General features: G+C 41.5%; 7 protein-coding genes across 7 annotated transcripts; 4 read left to right on the top strand and 3 right to left on the bottom strand.

Moving 5' to 3' along the window:
* Positions 1–97: 97 nt before the first annotated feature.
* Positions 98–1,582, top strand: KRE5 (Kre5p; the record flags this gene model as incomplete). The annotated part of the gene is made up of 1 exon (XM_018878423.1): positions 98–1,582. One exon carries the CDS (start codon positions 98–100, stop codon positions 1,580–1,582), a length of 1,485 nt encoding a protein of 494 aa, XP_018735728.1.
* Positions 1,583–1,626: 44 nt separating this feature from the next.
* Positions 1,627–2,643, bottom strand: ESF2 (Esf2p; the record flags this gene model as incomplete). The annotated part of the gene is made up of 1 exon (XM_018878422.1): positions 1,627–2,643. The coding sequence occupies one exon, from the start codon at positions 2,641–2,643 to the stop codon at positions 1,627–1,629; it is 1,017 nt and encodes a 338-aa protein (XP_018735727.1).
* A 375-nt stretch (positions 2,644–3,018) lies between these two features.
* On the top strand, positions 3,019–6,342 carry URB1 (Urb1p; the record flags this gene model as incomplete). Its single annotated transcript, XM_018878421.1, has 1 exon — positions 3,019–6,342. The coding sequence occupies one exon, from the start codon at positions 3,019–3,021 to the stop codon at positions 6,340–6,342; it is 3,324 nt and encodes a 1,107-aa protein (XP_018735726.1).
* Positions 6,343–6,613: 271 nt separating this feature from the next.
* Positions 6,614–7,834, top strand: URB1 (Urb1p; the record flags this gene model as incomplete). Its single annotated transcript, XM_018878420.1, has 1 exon — positions 6,614–7,834. One exon carries the CDS (start codon positions 6,614–6,616, stop codon positions 7,832–7,834), a length of 1,221 nt encoding a protein of 406 aa, XP_018735725.1.
* A 63-nt stretch (positions 7,835–7,897) lies between these two features.
* Positions 7,898–10,681, bottom strand: PUT3 (Put3p; the record flags this gene model as incomplete). The annotated part of the gene is made up of 1 exon (XM_018878418.1): positions 7,898–10,681. One exon carries the CDS (start codon positions 10,679–10,681, stop codon positions 7,898–7,900), a length of 2,784 nt encoding a protein of 927 aa, XP_018735724.1.
* A 2,786-nt stretch (positions 10,682–13,467) lies between these two features.
* Positions 13,468–14,922, top strand: GLN3 (Histone-lysine N-methyltransferase MLL3; the record flags this gene model as incomplete). Its single annotated transcript, XM_018878417.1, has 1 exon — positions 13,468–14,922. One exon carries the CDS (start codon positions 13,468–13,470, stop codon positions 14,920–14,922), a length of 1,455 nt encoding a protein of 484 aa, XP_018735723.1.
* A 287-nt stretch (positions 14,923–15,209) lies between these two features.
* DDI1 (Ddi1p) lies at positions 15,210–16,502 on the bottom strand (the record flags this gene model as incomplete). The annotated part of the gene is made up of 1 exon (XM_018878416.1): positions 15,210–16,502. One exon carries the CDS (start codon positions 16,500–16,502, stop codon positions 15,210–15,212), a length of 1,293 nt encoding a protein of 430 aa, XP_018735722.1.
* Between the last annotated feature and the right edge of the window lie 631 nt (positions 16,503–17,133).

The following is a 17,133-nucleotide window of genomic DNA, read 5'->3' as shown; positions in this document are numbered from 1 at the left end:
ATGGCCAACATCCCCTGCGTTTAATGAAGCTGGTAATCGCAAAAAAGAAGTAGTAAGATTTACCGGTATGCCTGAAAATACTCTCTTTAGCATGGGTATGAACACACCTAACGCCTGGATTGTGACTCCTTCGATTTGTGAATATGATTTGGATAACATTATTTTAAGCACTGCATCAGAAGATGGCGTCTTGAAAGGAACTTATCAATTGTCCAACATCTTACTTGAGGGACATGCGACTGACACGACGTTAGACGTCCCGCCTCGTGGCCTTGCAGTAGACCTGGGTACACGTGAAGAACCAAAGATCGTGGATACAATCGTGATGGCCAATTTCGGGTATTTGCAACTTAAAGCGAACCCTGGTTTATGGATTCTTAGCCCAAAGAGCGGAAGGAGTTCCAAAATTTTTGAGCTCGTTTCGATAGGATTAAGCTCAGTTTCATTGAGCCATGAATCAAACAAAATATGGCTCACTTCTATGACAGGAGCAACTATTTTCCCCAAATTCAGAAGGTATCCTGGCATGGAGGATGAGGATGTTCTTGATACATCTGAAGTTTCAACTATCGCCTCTAAGATTGGCTCTGGACTGGCAAAAGTTTGGTCCAAGTTTGATCGTAAAACTACAAACATTGTATCAGTCGACGATAAGTCTCAAGCGGAAATCAACATCTTTGCTGTGGCTAGTGGACACCTATATGAGAGATTACTAAGCATTATGACAGTAAGTGTAATGAGGCACACAAATCACACAGTCAAGTTTTGGTTGATTGAGAACTTTTTGTCCCCTAGTTTCAAAGAGTTTTTACCCACTCTATCATCCAAGTATGGATTTGAATATGAGCTTATAACGTACAAATGGCCACATTGGCTACGAGGACAAAAGGAGAAGCAAAGAACTATCTGGGGCTATAAAATCCTGTTTTTAGATACACTGTTCCCACAAACTTTAGATAAGGTCATCTTTGTCGACTCTGACCAAATCATCAGAACCGATCTTAAGGAATTGGTAGATATGGATTTGCAAGGGGCACCTTACGGATATACTCCAATGGGTGACTCCAGAGAAGAGATGGAAGGGTTCAGATTCTGGAAACAAGGTTATTGGAAAAAGTATCTTAATGGGCTGCCATATCATATCAGTGCGCTGTATGTTGTGGATCTCAAAAGATTCAGAGAAATTGCAGCCGGAGATAGACTAAGAAAGCAATACCAGATGCTTTCAGCTGACCCAGAATCGTTGGCCAACCTTGATCAAGATCTGCCGAACCACATGCAACGGCAGATCCCTATCTTTTCTCTACCTCAAGATTGGCTGTGGTGTGAGACTTGGTGCTCTGACGAAAGCTTGGCCACTGCAAAGACAATTGATCTTTGTAACAATCCACTTACAAAAGAGCCGAAGCTCGATCGCGCAAGACGCCAAATTCCAGAATGGACTGTGTATGACAATGAAATCGCTGATTTAGAGAGCGAGTTCAAGCAAATTAAACACCAGTCTAACCTGGAAGACAAGATATTAGACCCTGTAAGCTCGGTTCAGGCTGAAGTTGACAGCATTGGTCACGATGACTTGTAAACTTATATGCACAAATAATTTATTAAATAAAGATACTTCTAGAACTAAAATACTTTGCTAAGGACTCTGGAAACTGTCTTGTCAAGGTTCTTATCATTCGACTTCTTGGTAGCATCGGAACGCCTTGACTCGACTTGCCGTTGTTGAAAAGTTCTGCGAATTTCAGCTGGTTCTTTTGCTCCACCACTTGACTCGGCCTTCTCAGCCCTCTTCTTCTGGATGCCTTGAATCATCTTATGACGCTCCACATTTTCAATAAATATCTTGTTTTCTCTTGTAGCTTGAGCAATTTCAGCACGAAGCTTCTCTTGTCTTGACTGAGCTTCAAGAGCAATTTGTTCTGTGAGGTTCTGCCACTTAAATTTCGATAAATATTTGACATTTAAAATATCATCATGATAATATGAGCCCTTTTTGCCACCAATGATATTTCCATTCAAAGTATCAGCAGCCAGCTTGGCATTCTTCTTCTTGACAAATTCAGCCCATCCTTCAGTATAATTTTTTTTCTTGTTTCCACCATACTTGACTCGTTTGGCATATACCTTGGGATCTTCAGGCGTCAAGAAAATTCTATTAACTTCACCAAATCTGCTGAGGATCTGTCGTAGCTTTTGTGGTTTCATATATGGCGGAATGCGTGAGATATAAACTACACCAGATTTTCTGATCTTTTCCAAATCCTGCTCGACTTGCTCTTTCGTCAACGGCTTGAGTTTTCCATTTTGAGCTTTCTTGTCTTCTACCTCAAAATCTTCCTCCAACTCTCTATCACTGTATTCTTCTTCCCCATCCTCCTCAAGTTGATTTTCTATGCTTTCATCTTCGTCTTCGTCATCTTCGTTATCGCTTTTAAAGGCATCTTCCCGACGACGTTTATTCGAAATGGAAGATCTTCCTTTGAACTCTTCTTCCTCGTCATCTACATCCTCATTATCACTGCCGTATATGTCGTTATTCTCTTGGCTATTAAAGTTTTGTCCATCTTCAGAATCGCTTCTGTCTGCGTCGCTTCCTGACTGCTCGACGTTGAAGAAATCAGTTGCTTTACTTCGAACCATTTTTGCTTGTACGAAATTCACTAGGAATTCTCAAATAATTTGATCTCATGCATCTTTGAAAATATATATGTGAGAACATCCTTATCAATATAACCTAACCCTAAAGCGATTTTACTCTAACTCTGGAATAAAGTAAATTTCTTGGGAATTATTATTATTTTGCCATGAAGTATTAAGGAAACGATAATTAAAGTGGCAATGAACTGCTCTGAGCATCTTGATGATCTGAGCAGTTCAATTTCACCTCGGAATTAGGTGGTTTATGAGTTCTTATCAGAAGCCGCAGTTCTGCATAGAGATCAAAAAAATATATACATATATAGACGGATAGGCCCAGATTTCCCTATCGCTCGCTCAAATTCCATTTCCTCGACAATGGCAGAAAAGCGAAAACGAGACTTTAGTAAGTCTGATCCAGTAGATTCTGGTTTAATTGATGAACTGGGAGATCGGTTAAGTCTGATTGCTGAAGATGAAAAAAAGGGCGTAAGCTCTGCATTGAACGTTGAAAACTTAGCTACATTTGCCAATAAACATTCGAGCCAAATTCTCCAAGCATGGTCGTACTATTCACAGACCAACAACCATGCAAAACTGATATTTGCAACCGGGAAACTGGGTTGGTTTCTGGCTATTTGTGGTCAAAACCTGCAGACGTTACAGAAACAGGGTGCTATAGTCATTCGAGAGATAGTTGAGCATCACTTAAAAATAATTTACAGATGTCTCTTCTCAAACCGCCCAACTATGACAAATCCCGCATTGAGGATTCTATCCGAAATTGCTAAGTTCAATAACGGTATTTATACTGGAGATTTGTTTTCTTCGCTGGATTTGTCCCTTAAAGCATTTCCTAAAATTCTAGCATCAACGGCCGACGAATCTTCAACTACAAAACAATCTTCTATGAGGACAGCATTATTAAACTTTTATTTATCATTTATTAAAAACGGATCTGCCATTATACGAAAAGATCTGATATCTCAGAAAAAAATTGTAGCTGGTTGGATGAAAAGAATCACACAGGATCCAGACCATCTGGTGATTTCTACTTTAGACGTGTTCAAAAACCAAATTTTATTTGAATCCGCCTTTACCAAGTCAACGAAATTAAGTTTTTTCAATGACTGGGTGCTCAGCAACTTGGTAAAGCTTTTTTCAAGATCAGATGAGGTTGTTACCGAATTATCAAAATTCTTGGAATTATTGGCTACTGACTCGGCCAACGGCATCCGATTCCCTGATAATGGATGGTATCCACCTACTAGCAAAACTCAGTCTAAGCGTGATAGTTCTGCCAGTGCGCAGAATGTTAATGAAGATTCTATAAACAACAGGTTGTTGCTGTCTCTGCTGAAGTCACTCAAGCCATGGGAAGATGTTTGGCAGCAGGATCTTTCAATATCCATTCTAAGATCTTCACCCGAATTACTGATGCCATATGTAACAAGTGGATTGGAACCTATTTCCTTTGCTCCTCGCTTGTCTTCGTTTTGGGTATCTTATGCGAACTTTTTGTCTCGAGTGATTCAACTTCCCATTCCTCAGCTACAATCACTACAACCTCCTGCAACATCCGTAGTAGTCGAGAGTATCTTACCTCTTGCGGTATGCAAGTCGGGATCTCTACTAAAATGCCTCACTCATGAAGTGCAACTTGTGAGATACCTGGGCTGTCAAATAATGGTATTATGCTTAAAAAAGCTTATGACTGTATCTACGGAGTATTCCCGCCGAGGCTGGGACTTGTCGGATGTTGTGTATACTATAAGCGATCGTCTCCCTGATTTACAAGCTATTGTATCATGTTTGAACACCAAATCAGCCTCAGGAGAGGTTAATGATCTTCTCAACACCGTTATAACTGTATTGCTATCGCTCTACGGCACTGTTTTCCCCGATGTAATATCGACCTTTTCATTGCCATCGAGTCTAACTAATAATTGGCAGCATACTGTCGATAGTAGCAAGTTGGATGGATTGAAATTAGTTCAGGTTCGAGGGTCTTTGCAACTTCAAATCTCTTCGAGTGCTGTTGGCAAATGGTGGAACAAATCACAGGGGTCGAGCTATTCAATATTTACCAGACTGGTTCAATTGGGGGCATCCGATAGTACATTCACTGACCAGGTTTGTCAAATTCTTCTAGGTTTAACGAATCCTACCCTTTTATTTCAGGATGAGACACTAGTCCCCCCTATCGAGGTTTTGATAAGATCCATTATGCAATCTTTTGAAAACTTCTCTAAAGATGAACGAGAAAAGATTTGGACGTTAATTGATGAATCGGTTGCTAGGTGTATGAGATCACCATACAAATATGTTGATGAATTTGCAGCAGTAAGAGCGGATAATACTGAAGTAATGAGCCCCCTGATAGTGACAATGGTAGAACAATGGAAATATGTTAAATCACCTGAAGCCAGTGTAGAAAGATGGTTTGTCCGTTTCATTAGGGACTGCTGTGTCTGCGGTGAGAGTTGGACTGCAGCTTATAAGTTTATCAGCGAAAAAGCTGGTTTAAAAGAACAAGTATTTCTTCAAGAGCAAAGTTTTCAGATGTGGAAAGAGAGACTGAAGTTAGACGAACCATTTGATTTCATATTATCTGCTGACGCCAAGGATATCATTAGCCGTTCGGATCTCCAGTTCAAGATACATGGTGTATATGAGCTTCAAGCTCTTAAGTTCCGGCTTGTCCATGACCACGAAAACGAACGCATGGCCTCTCATCTGTTATCAAGTATTCCATTATCTCTAGCTCCGTATGTCGCCAAGAAGCTCTTTTTCAAAGAACTGATAGAGGCGAGATCGGTCTTCTTAGTGAAGAAGTATTTCATCACTTTGGGACTCTTCTCTTCTCAAGAACAAGATATGGATCTTTCAGAGATTAAATCTTACGTGTCTAAAAATCTTTCAAGTGCCACAATAGATAGACTGGCACATGGAATTTGGCTTTTAGATTCATCTGATGTTATGGCTTTGCTAGACAGTCCTGATGTCTCATCCAGTTTTTGCAAGCTTTGCATTGATCGTCTGACCGAACTTAAACAGGCCATGGAACTAGGCATTCTGAATCGTTTAATATCTGGACAATTGATTGATGTGGCTTTGGCCGAATCACTTGCTGCTAATTTCAGGGCCAAACCACCTAGTCTAACGACCGACCTTGATAATTTGCTTGAAACATTATTTGAGAATGGTTATTACAAAGTCGTGTCCTCGATTATCCAGTCCACTAAGTACTTGCCTTCTTTTATAAGAGAGGTTGCGGAAGCTTCAGATGATTCTTTGATTGAGATAGCTAACACTGTCGCTGAACTTGGAAATACAAAAGAACCATCTTATACCAGGCTATTCAATTCTGCATCTTTGGCTGCCTTGGCTGAGATCAAGAAAGGTGACAGTAAGAATGTGCATTCTTCTCTCAGTCTACTGGCCCATACTGTAGATATTTTATCGGACGAGCAATTGGATGAGATAGCAGCGTATTTTGATGGTGTGTCGGGTTCTGTTACTCTATCTTCGGCAATTGTCAGCCTAGCTGGAAGCTTATACGATTATAAACCAGACGGACTGAAATTGTGGCTACAAAAGTGCATTGTCTGGTTAACAAAGCGACTATCTGAAGACAGTATTATCACAGACGGATTAAGGTCATTTTTGTTATCATTTGGTAAGTGCAATCATCACTTATAAGACATACAGTAACTAACAACTTCTAGACGAGGCCATATCGGACAAAAAGATTAATATTTGGTTACTGGTACCTAAGAGACAAGTTAACTCATTTCTCGAAAGCGCTACTACAAAATGGTTAAGTGAGCATGAAGTACTGAAATTGTCATGCTCCATTGCATTTTTTGGGAACGCTAAGAATATTGAGTATAAGAAGCATCTTCAAGTCATCTTAAATCAGGATATTAAAAAAGTCAATGATTTTTTGGCGCTGCTCATATGGAAGTTGTTTATGATTGATCAAAAGGAGCAGTCTAATCAAATTGTGCAAGACAAAATATTGTCATTGATACTCGGATCAAACTCTCCTAGAGATGCATTATTGTTAGATATTGTTAAAAGGATTGAAGGTAACCTTGGAACATCCTGGAATAACCGTGTTTTCTCTTCGCAATTTCAATCGTCGAATAACAAAGTCGACGACTATGAGAGACAACCGACATTTATTCATACCAAAGACGGCTTTGAGGTGTCTTTGGATATCGAGATAATCAAGGCATCTGTACAGAGTTTCCACCCAATGGCAAACTTCACTGTTGAAGAAAACCTATCTCTGGATGAGATCCAAACCAAGATGGCCAGTTTCAGTAACCTTTATCCCACAGATATCGTTTATAACTCCGAGTTTCTTCTCATGTGTTTAGCAAGCTCTACAGAAATCTTTAAAGACAATGGTAGTGTGGACTTGAAGGCATTTGTTGAATCGTATGGAATGAGTTTTGTTCTATGTTGTCTCTCGTCTGAAGCTCCAAGTGGCTATTTGAAGTCGGCTAGAAGTATCCTTGCCGCTGTTGCCTTTTATTTAAGTGAGGAATCAGATAAGTCCTCTTCTTACAGAGAAAAATTGGTCATAAAACTATTGGTGTCTAAAGTTCTTAACTTTTTCTCATCGTCTAACCAAGACTTCGACAAATATCTGCCTTCATGTGTGTGTACCATGATGGCTCTGACCTTACCAGTAATGACCAATCCGGGTCACTACTTGAATGAGAAAGCAGTTGATTTTCTCTTATCAACACCGTCCCTGCGTGCTACAGAGCTACCCATGTTTTCGGCTATTACCAAGACCAGCTCAGAGAATGCTATAAGAGAAATCCAATGGCTCTTTGAGAATCTGACTTACAGCTTATCTACACAAAAGGACGTTGCACTATACATGCAAAAAGGAGTATTTGAATATGCATTATCAGTGAAAGAACTGTCTAGTAGTATTAAAATCGAACCACTCATTCTTAAAACACAAGAGGCTATCGGTGGGTCCATGTCTTTAGTGACTAGAAATGGTGCCCTTTCATGGACTATCAATGAGTTGTCGTATTCAAAGGAAGACAGCGATCGTGCATATCTTTTCAGAAAGCTAGGTTCCCGATTTGTAGCCTCTTCCGACAGCCAAAAACTGAATGAGTGGACCGATGATGCTATTGCGGAGTTCATAATGGGGCTGAAAGCCTAACAAAATATGTATATTGTACATCGAACCATTATTTAAACGATTGTTATTTATAATATAATCTTACTATTTGAAATTGTCGTTGCTTCCAAATATATTACTGTCTTGAATCAAGGACCGGAACTCATCAGAGACGTTTCCAAGCCAAGACGCTTCTGTCGTTATCTCCTCCCAGAGGTCTTTTTCCTCATCCAAACCAAAGTTTATACTTTCAGCTTGAAATTCATCGAGCGAAATATTCGAAAGCTGATGCAAGTCAATTGGTACTGGGCCAGAATTAGCCTCAACATTATTAGTGGGATTCACAGCATTCTGCAAATTCGACACACGAAGAAATTGATTACGCTCTGTTGGTACTTGCGGTTGCTGCATTTCTTGCTGTGGCTGGGTAACTTGATCTTGACCCTGTTGAGGCTGTTGCTGGCGTTGTTGTCCAGATTCCGATGGAATACCACCTACAGGTGGATTGGTGTTCGCGGACTCTGATTCTGACTTGTTGGAACTATTTCTCAACTTTTCGAGAGCAATCTCCCCCTCAGCCGCCATGATAAAAGTCTGATCGAGGAATTGAAAGCTGGAAGTAAGATTAAGAAGTTGCTTCTTTCGTATACTGGCATGGCTATTACCAGCTAGTTCAGAATAATGTAACAATTGTAATGCCTTGCCTATCGTGGGCGAACAAATCTGAGATACGCCAAACGCAACAATAAACAGCATCAGGGTCGATGCAGACGAAAAGCAGTACTCACGATCAAGATAACCAAAAGAGGCAAACTCGTCAACTGAAAGGAGGTATTGAAGCGATTCTATAGTTTGTAATGAAGCACTCATAGATGCATTTAACAAGGTAATGATGCTTTGTGAATAGCTCGAAAGATCAGTAGGCCCTGGATGATCATGTCGATCAAGAATCCTCTTCCGCACAAAATGATATAGTAGCGGTCGAACAGTAAGATTGACACAGTGTAAATATTCATGATAAACATTGGCAGCAGTCCTGGAAATGGTAAATTCGGTTCCAGATGGGTTCCAATTGATGCCCAATTTAGCGGTCCATTTACTCTTCCAGGAAAATAGACGATTCATAACTTCATAGATGGAGGGGAGAATATTAACACTAGCGGAAGCATCGGGTTGACGCTGATATAACTCAGATAGTGTGAAACTGACGATTTTTGTTACTTCAATGAAACTGTTAATATAGTCTGCCTTTGGAAACTCGCCTCGCACTCCGTCAGTACCCTCAATGTCTCTGGGATACTGAGCAAAGATGCTTGTCTCATATATTGTCAGAGGTAGGCCAGCTTTAGCGGCAATATATCTATCAAAATGGAAGATTGACCACCATATCCTTCTTCTATGTTCTAGTTCGTGTAATGTGAATGAGTCCTTTCCAGCGTCGACATGAAGCCCAAGAAGTAGGGTCGATCTTAAAGCAACACCATTGACAAGATAAGCACCTACTTGCCAATCCATTATTTGATGGAAAAAAGACGTCAAGAACATGACTTCTATGCCTTCAATAGACGGTGAGCTATGTACCTCGTCAATGAGTATTCTACTTAGACAAGATGCTTTTCTGAAAAAAAGGATTTCAGCAAACCCTTTGATACTTGCAGCCTCTGAATCAGATCGACTGGAACCACCACTTCTGGAGTTGCTCATATCGTCTCCATTTCCTTGACCATTGTTGTATACATTAGCAGCCTTTTCTTTCTGACCCTTTTTCGAACCAAGAAAATAAAGCTCTCCGAGAGCGAGGACGAGCAATAATTTGGTAATCCACAACAGCTCAGGTAAATTGATTGTACCGCTTGTCATATTATTATACGTTTCGTGTAGCTTTTTCTTGAACTCGTAAGCGTTGAAGAAATAAAAACTTCCACAAAGATAGTGGTCGAACATTTGGTGGGCGCTGACAGCTCGCTCGTAAGGGGGCAACTCAAAGGATATTTCTGATGGATGTTCTCGACAGTCCTGGAAGATTTGAATATTAAACTTTAGACCGTTTCGTTTTAAACGAGCCACTACAGGGCGTCGTTGGGCCTTTGAAGGTGAAACATCGTTTAGATCTACCTCAGTTTGACGAGGCATTAGACCCTTTAAATCTGCTCCAAATGTTGACATAGATGATGTACCCTGAAAGGATCCTGCGTTTGAGTCTATTTTACCCGCTGCATCCATTAAAGGAATAACCACACATCCATGTTCTGTCGGTAGAGTTACCATGAGCGGAGCATTTGTATCATTTGTGGACGTTGTGGTAGCTGGGGTATTCCTACCAACAGAACTAGTCTCATTGGTCGAATGAGCAGGTGAATAATTGAGAGAATCTTCGGCTTTGATATACATAGAGTCGGGACTATTTTTTTTAGGGACTGTTGACCTTACAGAGGAGGGTGAAGATTCACCACTAATAGCTCCATCGGGACTGGCGTTTACATTGAATTTCGAATTAGGGTCGACATTGTTTTCTTCACAAATGGCATTCAAATCCATGTCTATATCGTTTTCAAGACTGTTATCCAAAATAGGCTCTGAGCCCTGAGCATTCCCACTTGCATTCAATAAGCCACGGTAGTGGGCGATTAGCTTTCGTAGTCCTTCATTATCTCGTTTAAGTTTTTGTAAAAATCTAAGTGAAATGACAATTTTCTTATCGCCTTCCACATAAACACATTCAGCATTGACCTTCTTACAGTTTGTACAAATGGTTTCGCCATCGCATTTAATATGTCTTCTCCGGCACCTCTCACAAGCTATACTGGCACGGGGTCCACTTTGATTAGCATTTGAGTTGGCACCTTTGGAATCGCCATTCAAGCTCCCGGGTTTATCTTTCTTGCCCATAGTTTCTATATTAAATGATGATTTTTCAGTTTAACCCAAGTCCACTCGACATAGGCTACAGACCTGGCATGCTATGTTAACCTATAAGAACCGGCCGAAATACGATAGTCTAATAATGTACCACTAATTCGGTGATTCAGAATCCGTGAAAGAAAAAAACAAAAAAAAAATATCGATAGCCAATGTCTGAAAGGTCTACGATGCTTGTCATATACCGCCTCGTATAAGTCGATCTTCAGTCTAATAAATATCTCGCACAGATTTGGTGGGCTAGAGACAGAGAAGGCCCTGGCTCTCGCAACCTGCTTTAATGTTTATATCATGCATACTGCATAACCGATGCTCCTAGCCCTTAATCAGGGCCCAAAGGTCCTGGGACCGGTTCAACCATATTCCGACCGGACTTGGATTATTAAATTGGTTCAACGGAAGGGGAATTTTGGCCAGTGGAAGCTAAACCACCAGCTCAGTCTTCTTTATTCCCTTCCTTCGCTTCACGGATATGATCTCGTTCAGATAAATCAGTCAGTTTCGGGGATTATTTGCGATTGTTCTTTCTTTCTTGCCAACGAGAAAGTTCCCAGTTGTCTGAAAAACAACCGAATTCCGACTTGGGATGAAGAAAACAGATAACAAGGTCTCTCGCATCTGACTAGAGGCAGCAGGGACAGCTAGCAGATGGACCCTGAGCACGCGGCTGATGTACCGTATAAGTAGCCGATTTTGCGCAAAGAGTCCCAACTGGCTCTGATTGGCTAGCCAATTTGACGAGAAGACACTTTTACTGTGAAGTGCAAAATAGTACGCACTCTCGGTTGTATATCCAACGAACGTTGACTGGAAAATCTATCGCATATCAACACAATGTCCGTTGCTGTATGTATTTATTGGTGGTGTTTGTTTAGAGAGAAGAAGCAAATTGGTAAATAGGATGGAATAGACCGGCTGGTATGGGTTGCCATTTGGTGGGCATAGCTATTGGAGATGGGTGTGGACGGTAGCAGTGAACTGCACCAACAATCAACAAAATATTCGAAAAGTGACGTGTCAATGGCAGCAAAAGAGTCATGATAATGCAACGTTTGGAAAAGACGGACATACCCACTTATTAGGAGGTTTCAATGAAAAATGTTCGACTGTAGTGATTCAATAGCTACTACAGAGGTGGATTGTATTCGACCAAATATTAACAGAAGTAAATATTCGAAAGCATCAGAGAACTAATATATTCTACCTCCTATCGACGATAAGATCTTTTTCTCGCCAGATACAGTATCCGCCATAGTATCTCGTACAGTTTGTTAGACATACCGCATAAACAAGCTACCGACCATTGATTCCGACATGATACCCAGAGTACTAAACAACACCGGCTTTTTACCAACCAACCAACTGTAATCAAGCAATTCAAGAACGAGCTACATTCCAAATCAGTTTTCCGATATTCATATCAATCCCCGTCAATCCGGTCCATTCAACCCCGTGATACCAGTTTGCCAAAACAATCGTTGTAATGCCCTTACTAACATCCATCTAGAGATCTGCTATCAAGCTTGACTGGGGAAAGGTCATCTCCACCCTTGGATTGACCGGAGCCACTGCCAGCTCTCTCCAAACCTTCCGTAAGAGACACGACGATGCTCTCAAGAAGGTTTTTGAACTCAGCCAACAATCCACCGAGGTCGACTTCTCTCACTACCGTTCTGTTCTCAAGAACCAAAAGGTTGTTGACGAGATTGAGCAAGCTTACAAGTCATTCAAGCCTGTCACCTACGACATCTCCAAGCAACTCAAGACCATCGAAGCTTTCGAGGCCAAGGCTGTTGAGAACGCTCAAACCACCGAAAGCAAGGTTGCCTCTGAACTCGCTGACTTACAAAAGACTTTAGACAACATCGAGTCTGCTCGTCCTTTCGAGCAATTGTCTTTGGACGATTTGGTTTCCGCTCGTCCCGACATCGAATCCAAGGTCAACGAGATGCTCAAGAAGGGCAAGTGGGATCTTCCCGGATACGAGGACAAGTTCGGTTCTACCGTTATCATGTAAACAGCACCAGCCTGAAAATGAATTTGATTTTTGTATTAGACCTGTTTTAATATTCTTTGTAGCGGGTTGAGTGGTGCCTCCGGCGGCTGGGGCTCTGCCCCAGTCCCCGTGGCTCCTCTCGCTGCGCTCGAGTCGGGCTATCACTGGGTGTTGGCTGTACTTCTGGTTTTCATGCTATGAGAATTTGGGCTGTGAATATAATTGTTTCAGGGGTCTTTTAGGGGTGCTCAGAGTTCTTCCTGGGTGACTTCTGCTCCACGGTATTTTCACGTGACATGTAAATTACCCTACTGGATGCGGCACTGCAGCGCGCGGTCGCGAATTTCGTTCTATCTGAAACTACGATTGAAGATGCAAAGCGACTCTGCAAACAATTGCTTAGATCTCGACTAGGAGTATCAACAAAATATCCATTTGACGAAGTAAACAGGTGTTCGCTGTGCGATACTTGAGTTTATAACGCTGGTATATCAGTTGTATAGCCTTGGTTTCAGGTATTGGCATTGAGTACTACGTAGTTGAGAGTCCACCTCTTGTTAGAATCACTTTCGACCTACTATAGTAAGGGCCCGAACTCATACATTTTTGCGATATTAAACTTTACTGCCACCTGAAACGAGTTACATTATTTTTTGCCCCATATACGCATCGGTTAGATCATCCACTATCAACAAGCCACAGGACACGGACCTCCACCACACAAACAGGGTTTCATATACTGTTAAGCAATTTATTAAAGATGTCCAGCATAGACGGATTTGGCGTCATGAAAGTCAATTTGGGCAACAATAACAACCTAAGCAAACCTCCTCAACAGGGTAATAATAACAACTTTAATATTAGTAACATGAACATGCCTAACATGGGCCTGGGGAATCTCGGAAACGTTAATGTCAATATTAACGGTAATGGTTTAGATAAGAATGGCTCGGTTCCCGGTGGTTTCAGGAATAATATGTTTAATGGGGTGCAAGCTCAGTCTCAGAATCAGGACAACTTCTTTTTTGATCAGTCAAGCCAACCACAGCAACCACAACAACAACAACAGCAGCAGCAGCCTGGAGCTCAGGGAGGAGGTCAGGGGCAATTCCAGGCTAATTTCTCTGCCGATTCATTCAATCCTAATGGCCTTGTTATGGGAAATGATCGATTTAATGCGGCACTTGGAAACACTGGACCTAACTCTATGAATAACAATGGTAATGGCCTTAATTTAGGCGGAGCAGGAGGTGCCAACGCTAATTCGATGCTGAGAAACACATTTGCATCTAAAGATGGTACAGCTGTTGGCCCTGGTGGTATTAACGGACTGGGTCCTGGTACTGGTGGTGGAGCAGCCAATTTCAATTTCCCAGCCGATCCATCTCTCAACAACCTCAATAACGGAAATATGAACATTAACGGTAACAATTCTAACATGAACGCGAATGCTCCAATAACTAACTCTGGGTACGCCTTTTCATTCCCGAACACGGGTAGTACGAATAATGATGGACCAGACAACAATCAAAATAGCATGAACATGAACAACAGTAACAATAACAATGCCGGAATCCGAAATACAAACAGTCCTAATAACAGCAATAATAATAACAGCAACAATAACAGGATAAATAGTCCTTTCAACAACATGGGAAATACCAATGTCATGAATTCACCCAACAATATGCTGACTCCAGGGAATAATGGTGTGGCGGGAGGACTCATGAACATGCCAAACACTAATCCATTAGGTACTCCAAACATGACCAATGCATCGCCTCAACAACAACAGCAAAAACTAGAATTTGATCGAAAACGGGTGGCTCTGATCCTTGAAATCAATCAGGAACTGCTGAGATTTGCAGCTTCCAGTGCAAATGATGCGAACAAAGCCAATCCTGACTCAATATATTCGCAGTGTATGAAGCGATTGCAATGTAACTTAGCATACCTGGCATCATTAGTTGATAAAGGCAAGACTGGACAACCAAGCTTTCCCCAGATCTTATCACCACCTGTGGACATTCCTGTTCTCGTTGAAGCATACAAACAACTTCAAATGCTGTTCCCAGAAGTTATTATGTACATGAAGAGGCAACTAGCCTTGAAACAACAGCGTCAGCAACAGCAACAACAACAACAGCAACAGCAGCAACAAAACCAAATGCTTCCCCAACATCAACTGCAGAAACAGGCTCAATTCATGTCTTGACGACCCAGCCGCTTATTTAACTTATTATTAACGAGATCTATTGTACATTAAGAAATTAAATTAGAAAATACGCGATGTCTATATTCTTCGAGCAGCAGAAGTCGGCCTCTAGCCTCACAACTCTCACTATGAGGATGGCAGAGAGGTCAATCAAGTCGCACACAAAAAACCTAGCAGGGGCCAAGCTCGTTTATTGGAATATTGATGCAAAAGTCAGTTCGACTCTCAATTAGAGTGGTATGTGTCAATAAGTCGAGGTCAAGCTCCAGCTACGAAAGGTTGATCGCTTATTGGAATAGTAGAGCAGCAGCCAGTTCGGCATTACCACCAGTTTGGCGGAGAGCAGTAATGGCTTCTGCACGCGAGAATCCCAAGTTCATAAGATTCTGAATATCAGCATCAGGAAAGGATGATGGTGGAGAAGTGGCTGAGGACTGGCTTGACGACAGTTGACGAGCTGTGGCAGCAGAGGCGGCTCGAGCAACTGGTGATGCAGTGGCAGGAGACGAGCGAGCTCCTGCAGAAGAGGAAATGCTAGAAGAAGTGGATGCGGAACGACCTTCAGAACGAGCAGCAGCTTCATCAGCTTGTTCCTCGAATATACGAGGAATTTCTGCCTCACTCAAAAATGGACATTCCGAGTCACCGAAGACCAATACATTACGTTTCAAGTCAATGTTCGCTTGGTATCTTCGAAGCATATCTAAACCTAATAAAAGGTCCACTGATTTGCCTTCCATGACTGTGAAACTACAAGGATAAAAAGAATCGCCAACCTTGATAGGGGCACTGTGGATACGGCCCAAGATCTTAGCTGTTCCTACACCATGTGCTACACCTTGGAATCTTTTGTCAATCAAATGAGTCATTGAGCACTTCTCGACGCATTCGGGACTGATGACTGTAGCTTGAGCACCCGAATCTACAAATGCCTTTACTTTGTGACCATTGACGAGCACATCCACAAACAACATCGTCACGTTACCAAAAACTTCAGGATTATGCTCAAGAGCATTCTGCAAGTTTTCCATAACAGCTTCTTGTTGAATGAGCTCTAATATTCTCCTTTGGTTCTCTTCATTATCTGGGTCCTGCTGGAGTCTAGCCATCTCCTGATCAGCGGCTGACTGTTGTTGACGACGTTCATTTTCAATGGTGCTCATCAACTCACGGAAACGAGTCGGATTGTCAATAGCATCTCGAAGTTGAGGATATCGTTGTTCGATATTACTTCGTAATGCAGGATCATTCAAAATTTGATTTCGTAATGCTTCTAACTCAGCAGCTCCAGGAATGGTCCCTCTACCTGGTGTCGGTGTAGGGGCTGTACCTCCGGTAGCTGATGGCAGTTCCCGTGGTCGTTCCACTACCACAATCACATCATCACTTTCTAAGTTCCAATTGCTTAAAGGTAGACTGTCATTTTCCATAGGCTGGGTCTTATACACCAACACTTGCAAAGCGCTAGCAACTGAAGACTCAATCTCGATATATGCCTTGAGGTCACCGAGTGTCATTTCATCAGACACCTCGATATTCAAGACCGTATCATTAGAAGCAAAGGTAATTAGTAGTTTCATTTTTAAACCAATCAATATCAGTAGTCGAATCGAAAAAAATAGTTAAGTGGCCAAGTTAACATAAAATAAGTAAGCAAGTGGTATTTGTAAACATTGGAACCTCGTAGATGTCCACTTATGCATATCGTACCCTAAACGCTATCTTATCTTGGTTCGCGGTAAGATTTAATCAGAACGTCAATCGATATCCGTATCTATCTGAAATAGTCAAGGTGAAAGGTATAGTGCATCAACCAAATTCTACGAATTTTTTCACATTTGTTATTAACTACTTTTTCAATTCAAGCCAGCAGTGAAAACTGACATGGCGAAGAGCAGAATATAAAGAGAAACCCATCAACTGCCACAAGAACTATGTGAGTCACATGGTCCTCCAGATAATAGTAAAACTTATTGGGAGAAAAATTGTATGACTATCTTCAAGAAAATTCATTGTGAAACTCTGTTCTTTCCATCTCAAACTGAGATGCAGTGAGATAAGATAGATCGACGAAGAAGTTGCAGAATAGTTTGGTGAAGTATTGATACGCCGTGCAGGGACGGATCTTCTCGATTTGCCACAAGTCAAGGCAAAATACAATCAAATCATGGCAGTTACAAGGAGTAGCAAGAGGGTAATATCACAGATTGT

This window comes from Sugiyamaella lignohabitans, chromosome A (assembly GCF_001640025.1).
Source record: "Sugiyamaella lignohabitans strain CBS 10342 chromosome A, complete sequence".
In the NCBI taxonomy this organism is placed as follows: Eukaryota; Fungi; Ascomycota; class Dipodascomycetes; order Dipodascales; family Trichomonascaceae; genus Sugiyamaella; species Sugiyamaella lignohabitans.
The sequence above is the reverse complement of the archived record's forward strand: the minus strand, read 5'-3'. Positions and strand labels throughout refer to the sequence as shown.